The 12,095-nt window shown below is 35.9% G+C and overlaps 1 protein-coding gene across 11 annotated transcripts in view; it reads right to left on the bottom strand.

Annotated features, from left to right (window-relative positions):
• The window catches only part of TMEM62 (transmembrane protein 62), a 54,991-nt gene that overhangs the window by 28,793 nt on the left and 14,103 nt on the right, over positions 1 to 12,095 (bottom strand). For 6 of the 11 annotated variants that reach the window (XM_055098344.2, XM_034938609.3, XM_057299852.2 and 3 more), the window contains 6 exons: positions 11,946 to 12,087; positions 9,701 to 9,825; positions 9,429 to 9,551; positions 6,631 to 6,786; positions 4,603 to 4,665; positions 3,747 to 3,906 (listed from right to left, as the gene is read on the bottom strand). In XM_055098344.2, coding sequence (XP_054954319.1) covers positions 3,747 to 3,906; positions 4,603 to 4,665; positions 6,631 to 6,786; positions 9,429 to 9,551; positions 9,701 to 9,825; positions 11,946 to 12,087 — 769 coding nt within the window. The remainder of the gene's footprint in view (positions 1 to 3,746; positions 3,907 to 4,602; positions 4,666 to 6,630; positions 6,787 to 9,428; positions 9,552 to 9,700; positions 9,826 to 11,945; positions 12,088 to 12,095) is intronic. The other 5 variants (XM_003805591.5, XM_024925601.5, XM_063596592.1 and 2 more) reach the window with 2 other exon arrangements.

Raw genomic sequence — 12,095 nt, 5'->3', positions numbered from 1 at the left:
CAAGAGCCAAATGTTAAAAGATAATGGAGGGATGAGCCAGCAGTGTGCTGGAGCTGGCTTGACTGCTCACAAGAGCCAAATGTTAAGTTTTCAGCAATTTTGCAGGCCACTTAGCATGGCGTTGGTAGCTTAAAACCAGCCATGGTAGAAATATTTATATTATGGGGATTGGTACAAATCAGGGAAATGCTACAAATCAGGATCCCCTCTCCTTGACCCCTGTAACTTGCCCCAAGCTGGTTACTAAATATTTACCAGCACATCAGTGGATAAGGCTACCAACAGCTGAATACACTGATCCATCTTAACATTATAGAAAGAGAGACAACCAAATATTATGGGCATCCTGTTAAAAGCATAAAAAACCAGATAAAGTACTCTTGCCAAAAAACAAACAGATGTAAATCTGATGAAACCTCTAAATCTAACTACCAATTATAGAACCTAAGGGGGACAGGGACAGAGGAACATGTTAAATGATACCCCAGGGATGTAAACAGCAAAAATCCAGAAAACAGGGAACTCCACAGGACCAAAGATTCAGTTTCCAAAACAAATAAATTTTAAGGGGAAAAAAAAGAGGGGGGAGGTAAGGGACGCAATCTGTACAGTAAAAGAGACGAAAGAGACAAGTCGGTTAAATAGAATGTAAGAGCCTTGATTGAATTCCGATTTGAACCAACCAAATGAAAATATACATATCTATTTATCTATCTATCTGCCTATCTATCTATGTAACATATTGGGATAACCGAACATTAGCTGGGTAGTTCGATATTACGGAACTACTGTTAGTCTTCCAGGTATGATATGGTATCATGGTTAAGTTTTTTAAAAACAGTCCTTATCTTTTACTGATACATATTGACATATTTACAGATGAAAGACATCATGGTGCAGGGAGGGGAGATAGGGATAAAGAAGGAACAAGATTGATCATGAGTTGATAATTGTTGAGATTGGCTGATGGATACATGGGAGTTCATTATAATATTATCTCTTTTGTATATTTAAAATTTTCCCATTATAAAAAAAACTTTAAAAATAACAATAAGAACTTACAGTTGTGTTTTTTAAGCTTTTATTGCTCAAAATGTGCTTATATTAAACTATGTTAGTGTTTTAAAGCAGGAATCTAGATTTCTCTAATGTTTGAGATTAGACCTTTCTAGGGTCTACTCTTTAAATTGGCAAAGTAGGCACAATAATCTTAAACTACAGGTACTCATACTTTAGTGGACATCAGAATCACCTGGAGAGATTGTTAAACTAGATTGCTAGGTCCTATCTCCAAAGTTTCTGATTCAGTAGATTTCGGATGGGACCTGAGAATTTCCATTTCTAACAAGTTCCCAGATGATACTGATGCCACTAGCCCAGGACCCACATTGAAAATTGATCTAAAGGTCTAGTTGCTACTAGACTGTGGGGAACCTACAGATATTCAATAAATACAATGAGTAGGTAAAATATTAGATAATAAGTGTCTTCTCCCACAGATTTTGAGTTTCAAATCTGACTTATCTACAGTTTACTGTATTTAAAAGGACAGAACTTTCCCATGAATGAATGAAGGGACCAGGTTCCCTATTTAATACTCAGTAGGTTGTTTAAAGTTATACATATAAGAAAACAGAAAACAGATCAGTCCTTGCCTGAGAATGAGGATGTAAGGAAAACAGATTGCAAAGGATACAAGAAAACTTTTGAGGGAAATGTATCATATTGCTTGTAGGCGATGACTTCAAGGATGTATACATATGTCAAAACTCACCAAATTGTATACTTTAAATATACAGGGTTTATTATGTTATTATGTATAAATTATACCTTGATACCGTTGTAAGAAATGTTAAACATACAAAAAGTATGTGATTTTACATTTTTACTAAGGATTCAACTAAGCAGCCAGAAATGTTTCAAGGAATATAAGCTATGGTTTTTTTTTCTTCATAAAACTACAGAAGTTGTATGTATATCTTATTAAGAAAATAATACACTGGGGTTCTGAGGCACTCCAGACTGTAGTGACTGTGAAGACAGGGAATAATTTATTCTACGTGCACATGAACCTTCAAGTCTCTTTAAAATGATCCACCTTCTTCTAATATGAAAGACCTTAAGGGTTCATCCCCAGCTATCTCTCCTTCTACTTCTGCTGTAAGTTTTTTCTTCCTTCTACACAGAACATTTTAAAGATGGATGGCATAGCAGAGTGTCTTCTTTTGTGCAGATGTACAAGTTTCTCCATTTACAAACCAAGGGTAAAACTACCCCCAACAAAGGATTGTTTTGTGGATTAAGTAAAAAATTCTAAGTGCCTAGCATCTCCTTAGAGGGAGCTCAGTAAATAGTTTCTTCCTACTCAACCTGTCTCTGTAGGGGGGATAAAAAAGATAATGAAAATAACTACATATGTTTTCTGAAAAATTATTTAGTGTTTCAAATTAAGTCTTAATATTGGAAGATTAAATAGTTAACAACTGTCATCAAATCATAAAGTTGCAGAAATTGACAGGTGTGTGTGTGTGTGTGTGTGTGTTTAAGAAACTTATTTCTGAGCACAGCTTATCGCCTTAAGAGTTTAATGAAACTGCTCTATTTTGGTAATGATTATTATTTTCTACTCTGGCAGGTGCTAATAAATTAAATGCCCTAAATTGAATCAGAATAAGAAAAGGCAAACAGGTACTGCATATGCTAACAATGCTTATTCCTCTAACAAAAAAGTGCTTCTGATGCACTGAAAATTCTGTGTCCTGAAGCTTTCAAATAATGACACAATTGTCCTACAATTAGAGACAGCAATCAAAGACATGGATACATAATACATGTTTTCTGACTTATTCTATTACCTTTGGGTATACTGGGGAATTTGCCCCTATTATGAAAAGATTCTGGGCAAAGTTGGAAGAAAACACAAGAATGATTTCCTGGGGCTAAAAAAAGGGAGTCTATGGCCACTCCTCTTCTCCTCTGCCTAGTTTTTAATCTAATATTAGAATTATTCCAAGTGCCCATTTTCAGAATATACTAAATACAGTGTATTCAATTTATTTTTATTTTTATTTATTTATTTTTTGAGATAGGGTCTCGCTTTGTTACTCAGGCTAGAGTGCACTGGCACAATCAGAGCTCACTATAACCTTGAACTCCTGGGCTCAAGCGATCCTTCCATCTCAGCCTCCCAAGTAGCTAGGACTACAGATGCACGCCACCATGCCCAGCTAACTTTTATTTTTTTGTTGAGATGCGGTCTCACTATGTTGCCCTGGCTGGTCTCAAACTACTGGCCTCAAGCGATCCTCCAGCCTCAGCCCCAATTTTTTCACTTTTTTTGTTTATTTTGAGATAGGGTCTGGCTCTGTTGCCCAGGCTGGAGTGCAGTGGTGCAATCTCAGCTCACTGCAACCTCTACCTCCTGGGCTCAAGTGGATTCTCCTGCCTCAGCCTCCTGAGTAGCTGGGACTACAGGCACATGCCACTGTGCCCAGCCAATTTTTGTATTTTTTTGTAAAGACAGGGTTTCACTGTTTTGCCCAGGCTGGTCTCGAACTCCTATGCTTAGGTGATCTGCCTGCCTTGGCCTCCCAAAGTGCTGGGATTACAGGCGTGAGCCACCATGCCCGGCCCCCAATTTTTTTTTAAACATGGTTTCATTACCAATTGACTAAAAAATTCCAAACCAGAATTCATTGTGGCTACAGCTTAATCATTTACATAGTAAACATAAATTACTAACTTACCTGGACGATTACTTCTATGTTATGTGTCCCACTACTGTAGTTTCTAGGATTCCACTTCAGTACGAAAATGGGACCAGACACATGAACAGCCTGGCCTAAATGAACTCCATCAATCTTAACTGTGACAGAAGTAATGGAGGATAAGGAAAAGGCCAAGACTCTAAAATGAGAGCATATATAAAACACATGGTTTGAGGTTTGTCACTGTTTTTGCAAAGGAGAATAACCTTATTGTAACTTGCAGATATACATGTATAGGCAGAACCATCATATTGTACAACAGCAGGAGCCACTATTGATATGATCTGGTTTCTTTCTGAATGGTGGCTTCTGGAGTTGGACAATTAGCAAAACTGAACTGGTAAGAAATTCGGAACTATTACTTTTTAGAAAGAAAAATCAATTTTCTTTTGACAAATCTAGGTAAGGTAGATTCAAAGTTCTTTCTGAAGAAACTCCAGAAGTACTGATTTTTCTCTTAGGAAAATAATATAGGGTGGAAATCTCATTTTGTTAATCTAATGTCAAGCCTACCATCTACTCATTTGGTACCAGGGTGTCTGTCCCAAAGAAACAGGGTTATAACCAGGACTAGGCTACCAAGCCCTTTCAGAGAGTATGACACCTAAACCTGATATCCAGCTCCCACCAAAAAACCTGACTGACACATGTGCGTTCCATTTCATTAGTGATGAAAACAATAAATGTAAACATCTTGGTACCATTTTTTACAAGTTAATTAGTAAATACTTTTTAAAGCATAATATCCAATAATAATAAGAGTATTGTGAATTTGGCATTCATATTGCTTGGTAATATCATAAATTAGCATCTGTTGTTGAAAGTAATTGGATACCTGATACACTGCTGGTGGGAATGTAAAATGGTGCAGCCACCATGGAAAACAGTATGGCAGCTCCTTAAAAAATTAAACAGATAATTACCATATGATCCAGCAATTCCACTTCTGGATATATATCTAAAAGAAGTGACAGCAGGGACTTGAACCGTTATCTGTACACTCATATTCATAGAAGCGTTATTCAATATAGCCAAAAGTTAGAAGCAACCCAAGTGTCCATTGAACACATAAACAAAATGTGGTATGTGTGTATGTGTGTATACATATGTGTGTGTGTATATATATATATACACACACACACACACACAATGTACAATGGAATATTATTCAGCCTTTAAAAGGAAGGAAATTCTGACATATGCCACAACATGTATAAACCGTGAAGACATCATGTTAAATGAAAATAAGCCAGTCACAAAAGTATAAATATTGAATGGTTCCACTTATATGAGTTAGCTAGAGTAGTCAAATTCATAGAGACAGAAAGTAGATTGGTGGCTGCCAGGGGCCGTGGGAGAGGGAAGAACAGGAAGTTATTGTTTAATGGGTAAAAGTTTCAGTTTTAGAAAATGATAAATGTTCTGGAAATGGATAATGGTGATGGTTGCAAAACAATGTAAACTTGAAACAAACTTAATGCTACTGAACTGTACACTTAAAAATGGTTAAAATGGTACATTTTATGCCATGTGTACTTTGTTTAATCATGCTTACCATGATTAAAAATAGTGATTTTAGCTCCAAAAAAAAAGGGATTGAGCAATTTTTATCAACAGTCATAAAAGAATTCAAATTCTTTCACCTAGAATCCCACTTCTAGAACTCTTTCTTAAAGAAATTATTCAAGTGAAGGAAGAATATATATGTACCAGATATTCATCCACAAATAAGAAAAACCTTAAAAGTTCACCAATGAGATATGAAAATGGTTAGAAAAACTGTGGTACATTCTTTGTGCTGAAAGAAAACAAATCAGGAATTAGAATAGACTGTGCCTTATGATTATAATTATATAAAAACATCTTAAGAGAGAATGCCTGAGAAGAAATACTCAGAAGTGCTAATAATAGTTCTATTAGAAGTGGAGAAAAACATACTTAAAATCCCATTACCCTATTTTCCAAAGGTTGTTCTATTGTATTACTTTTCAAAATAAATTGTAAAAGTATATTTTAAAAAGTGCTCTTACATTTGAAACAAGTTATATATCTCTTTGCAAAAAGAATGTTAATGTCCCATTTGGATTCTATTAATCTATATAATCAAATTCATGGCCAGGCATGGTGGTTCAAGCCTGTAATCCCAGCACTTGGGGAGGCGTAGGAGGGCGGATCCCTTGAGGTCAGGAGTTCGAGACCAGCCTGGCCAACGAGGTGAAACCCTCTCTCTACTAAAAATACAAAAATTAGCCAGGCGTGGTGGCACACATCTGTAATCTCAGCTACTCCAGAGGCTGAGGCATGAGAAAAGCTTGAACTCGGGAGGCGGTGGTTGCAGTGAGCCAAGATCAGGCCACTGCACTCCAGCCCGGGCAACAAAGCAAGACTCTGTCGAAAATCAAAACAAAACAAAACAAAACAAATTCATTTGCCAACTGAATTTTCAATTCCATAAGGATTATATATATAGCTTTTGCTTTCTTAGAAGGCTACATAACAAAATGAAAAAAAATTTGATATATAATGCAAATTTTAAAAAGTAGACTATAAAGGAATATGTACATTATGCTTATAGCAATGTAAAAGCATCCAAATAAAAAGGCTGGAATAAAATAAAACAAAAATAATAATGGTAGAATTATAGATTTCTGAATGGTTTTTAAAATTTCATCAGCTTAAAAAAATGATATGCTTTTTAACTTAATGGAAACAAAACAGTAAGCAATCTATCTTTATATAATGTTTAGGTTGTTGAGAAAACTAAAATGGGGCATCTCATAGCTTTCACATGGGAATGCAATCACAATGACTTATTCTCCTTCATTATCAAACTGAAAGTAAATTCTAAAAAATTGCTACATACCTGATGTGTGTTGAGTGAAGAAGTCTTTCTAGTGGTTCATGTTCACCACAACTATAAAGGAGTGATTTAGGATTGGTGATAAGAACCACAGGCCACTTGCCAAAGATCAAATCTGCAAAGCTAAAGAGGTCATGATCAAAAGCAAAAATCCGGTACCTAAAGACCAGATAATGATAAGGTAATTTAGTCACTTCACATTGTAAGAGGTCATGAAGGTAATATACAGAACAAATATAAAAATACATAACTAGGACTTTTTTACATGATTAATTTGAATACAGATTAAGTAATATTTTCTTTCTTTCTTCCCTTACCCCATCACTTTATCCTTCACATTTGTCACATAACTGCCTCTGACTGGGCAATGGATTCAACTGTCCTCTTGAACAACACCTGGTACACGGCATGTACTCTTTAATTTTTAAATAAATACTTGTTGAAGTAACTCATCTTATCCCTGTACTTTAAGACAATTTTGAACCTAAAATATTTATTATAACCCTAATACTTGACATTCTTCATCCCATCAACAATGCTACATAAAATATTAAAATGGTTGATATGAACAAAATTAGAAATCTTTCATGCTTCTTTTAAACCTTTATTTATTTATTTATTTATTTTCTTATTTTTGAGATGGAGTCTCACTCTGTCACCCAGGCTGGAGTGCAGTGGCGCAATCTTGGCTCACTGCAACCTCTGCCTCAGCCTCCCAAGTAGCTGGGATTACAGGTGCCCGCCACCACACCTGGCTATTTTTAGCAGAGATAGGGTTTCACCATGTTGGCCAGGCTGGTCTCGAACTCCTGACCGCAGGTGATCCCCCTCACCTTGGCTTCCCAAAGTGCTGGGATTATAGGCGTAAGCCACCATGCCTAGCATTAAACATTTATTTCTATAATTTCAAAGAAATTAAAGTTGTTTTCATTTTCCAAATGCAATAACAAAAGGTATAAAATATTCACTAAAGAATAACCAAAGTTTTATATTTTCTAACTTTTAGAACTAAAAAAAGAAATGATTCACTATGGCAGAAACAATAGTGCTCACGAAATTCTCTACACATTCCCCTGAATTTCCCAGTCTCCTGGTATCAGGTTGGGACCATGTGACTAGTTTTGGCCAATGGGCTGTGAAGAGAAGTGACACATATCATGCCTGTGGTCCAAAGTACTTAAGAGTGGGTGTGAGTTCTCCTAGCTCTCTTCCCTGCCCTGGAATCGACATGTCGAAATAGGAATTTTAAGATGGAGGAAGTCTGAATTACTGACTCATCCCATGGATAAGAGTTGTTCTGACTCATATTGAATTTATACAAATGAAAAACATTTGTGTTAAGCCACTGATATTTCTGGATTTATCTGCATCTACAACAAGGCCTAGCCTAATATTTCCAATATACTGTTTTTAAAAATTATTCTATTGTAACTAACACAATTTAAGTGTTTATAAGGGCAGGTAAAGTTTAGGTCCTTTTATCTGGAGTACACTCCAAATAAAACCCCAGGGTTGGAACACAGGAAAGCTGGTGGAGAGAGAAAGGAAATGCCTTCATAATTAACATCACAACTTGTAACTGGAGCACTTAGAAGAAATAAAGAAGCTGGTCAAGGCTTAGTAAGACTATCTCACAAAAGGCAATCATAGCCCAGCCCACAGCCTCACAGCCATGAACAGACAACTCTTAGCTCAAAGTAATTATAGTTGCCAAATAATTACACGTTTCAAGCATAACTCACACAGTTTTTAAAAAGTCAACCAAAATGAGGAAGTACCTTCCAAGATGTAAAGTTCCTTTTTAATTAATGGAAGTAGTTAAAAATAAAAAGATAACATATTCAGCTCAACAAACCTTTGCTGAGTACCTATTATCTGAGAGCACAGGGTTTGTGTCAATTAAATAACTGTAATAGTTAAACAATAAGATGATACTCCTCAAAACTTGATAAACTATTTCACTTAAATACTTCTTTTTAAAAAAGAAAAAACCATATATTTAACTACACTACATGCTTTTGATAAACATATTTTCTCTTAGAGAGACTTTAACCTTAAAAAAGCCAACTATCATCTATTTGAAGAAGTTAAATCACTACCATCTTGTAACAATAACCAGTATGGTAGATACAAAATTCAGGAGGAAAAACATGACACTTCTAGTCCTAGTATTTCTCAAATTGTCATGCATAGACCATCCAGAGGGCTTTTAAAAAAGGCAGTTTGGGCCAGGCGCCATGGCTCACGCCTGTAATCCTAGTACTTTGGGAGGCCGAGGCAGGTGGATCACCTGAGGTCAAGATTTCAAGACCAGCCTGGCAAATATGTTGAAACCCCATCTCTACTAAAATACAAAAATTAGCTGAGCATGATGGTGGGTGCCTGTAATCTCAGCTACTCTGGGCAGCTGAACGTGACTCTGTCTCAAAAAAAAAAAAAAAAAAAATGTAATTTGTTGGACCCTAATCCAGACCAACACAATCAAAATCTCTAGAGGTAGCACCTGAAAATTTTTATTTTTCATAAGCTCCTCCATAATTATTGTGCACACTAGAGTTTGAGTCCAATTCCTAATGGACATATCTTGAAAATCCAATGTAACATAGTGATAGTAAACATCACTGCTTTGACAAGGTTTCCGCAAAATGACAAAGATTGCAGAGACATATATTACTTTAAAAAAACAGAAATATCACAAGTTTTTCTTTAACTGTGATCACCCATGATATCAGTAAGAAAACTATCATTGCTTTGGCAAAACTTATGTGTATAAGTTTTCTTCTATGGGGAGGTTCCCTTACCTCCTATTATCCTTCCAGTCTCCCACCTCAAGTTCCAAAGTGCCCTGGAAGTGACGAGTGTGCAAAACAGGCATCAGTCCACCAAGTGTATGGAGATGTCCACACAAATAAGCTATAGCCGAACTAACCAATGAAAAATAAATGAAATAAATGAACAAAGATAATGCGTGAGGCCAAACTAATAAAAATGTCTTGCCAGAAAAGCAGAATAGGTAACAGCAAAATAAAAAAACTAAAAACAAATTAATTCTGATTTTGGAAGCTTGTCTCACCTCATTATTGACCGGATTCCTGGTGACGGAGAAAGAATAGTGGATGTTGTAAAGTGTCCAAACCAAATTGTATGGTTGCTCCGACTGCTTTCCTTGGCCAGTAATAAGAGCTCCTCCATCTTTTTCTGAGATGGGAGAAAAATGGAAGGATCTTAAATTAGGGCTCAGGCTAAAATCTAATGTCAACAGATTAGAAAACTCCTCTGAAGATTTATAATAATTATTATATGTGTCTAGGCCTTAAACCTTACTAGTTAATGACCTCTATGGACCTCTGTAAGTTTCAAATTGTTTTCACATACATTATATTTCATTTGATACTAAAAATAACTCTGCAATAGGTAGGGTAGGTATTATCCTCTTTTAATAGATAAGGAAACTGCGAAATGAAGTCATCACTAATCTTTACAGCTTTGTATAACACTTTACGATTAATAAAGAGGATACAGAAACTAAACTTCTAAAATAATATCATGGAAAGCCTTCTACCTAAATGTTTATAACAGCTCTGATAATAGCCAAAAACTAGAAACCATCAACAAGTTGTAATACATCCACACGATGGAACAGCACTCAGCAATAGAAAGGAAAGAACTACTGATACACACAATCATACGGATGGATCTCAGAAACATTATACCGAGCAAAAGAAGTCAGACCCAAGAGTACATACTGTATGATTTCATTTATACAAAATTTTAGAACAAACAAAATGAATCTATACTGATAGAAAACCAATCAGTGATTCCCTAGGAAGTGAAGACAGACTGTACAAGGATGACAAGACTTTAGGATGATGGAAATGTTCTATGTCTTAACTGTGGTGACAGTTATACCAATATATACATTTGTCAAAACTCTTCAAACATTTAAAATGAGGGTATTTTATAGTACTCAAATCATACCTCAAAAGTTGATTTCAAAAAATAACTGGTACATATGTAAATATGCATTAATATTATATGTAAGGTGCTTACAGCAATACATTTCTGGGATCTACCCTCAGGGTTTTTAATTTGATAAGTCTGGGGCAAGGCAAGGGAATCTGTATTTTGTAACACTCCAGTTGGTTTTCATGTACATGATCCTTGAATTCTACCTTTAAAAAACACTATACTAAGGAATGGGATTTAATATAAGTTCATCAACCCTGACTAAAGACACTTGATAGATAAGAAACAAAATAGAACCTAATTAAATAAAATGCCTAAAGTAACACAATGCATTTGACAATATTCTGTTCACTTGATTTCACATTCTTTCGAACTCTCGTATAACTCTGAACCTCTTAGTTCTAATTTAGCAAATTCTGCTCTTTATTATATTTATTTCTATACTGGTCTTATACCTCACCACTAGATTAAATACTCTAAGAGTCTAAGAACTTGATCTTATCACTTTTGTATTCTTTCATATGAGCACATATGTCTTACTTAGGGGCATATGCTTATTAAATAATGAGTTGGCATTTACTATACCAAGAAATAATAAGAGGTTCTCAAATGAGACTTTCCACACAGTTTAAATCCAGCAATCACCTAGCCTTGTCAAAATACTTGAAAATAAACTTATTGATTTCAATAGTCATCCTTCTCTTCTTTAAAAAAATATAGACCAGCTGGGCACAGTGGCTCATGCCTGTAATCCCAGCACTTTGGGAGGCTGAGGCAGGTGGATCACTTGAGATCAGGAGTTCGAGACCACCCTGGCCAACATGGCGAAACCCCCTTTCTACTAAAAATGCAAAAATTAGCTGGGCATGGTGGCACGTGCCTGTAATCTTAGCTATTTGGGAGGCTGAGGCACAAGAATTGCTTGAGCCTGGGATGTGGAGGTTGCAGTGAGCCGAAATCACACCACTGCACTCCAGCCTGGGCGACAGAGCAAAACTCCGTCTCAAAAAATAAACACTAGTTAGAACTGGCAATTGTGGGAACTTAGGAATATACCACACAAAGCTGTATGTCCTGTAACTTGCAAAGTGCATCCTGTACTCAGTACCTATTTAATAAATGTTTACTCCATAAAGTGTGAGGTACTTCTTTCTCAGATTTTGGGACAAGAAAAAGGATAGCAAAAATAGTGCTGAAATAGCCAGTAACTTCTAGCCATACCTGTAACCAAGTTAAATTTCTCCGAAGCATTCCTAGATAACAACTAGTTTACTTTTGATAACTTTAAGTGATCCACACGTATCCATGAAAAAATAAGTAAGCTACAAAGGGAAGTAAGATTTTTACTGCACCTTATCTAAAATTCCAAAGAAATTATAGGGTCTCTTAGGCCCTGGATTTACAGTGGCATCTACACAGATGAACGAATAGTTGCCAAAGGGAGTACTGTGGACATAATGGAAAGAGCCATCTCTACGTACAGCAGAATATTTCCTAAAAAA

This window comes from Pan paniscus, chromosome 16 (assembly GCF_029289425.2).
Source record: "Pan paniscus chromosome 16, NHGRI_mPanPan1-v2.0_pri, whole genome shotgun sequence".
Classification (NCBI taxonomy): Eukaryota; Metazoa; Chordata; class Mammalia; order Primates; family Hominidae; genus Pan; species Pan paniscus.
Note: the sequence above shows the minus strand (reverse complement) of the source record. Positions and strands in the feature narration are given on the sequence as shown.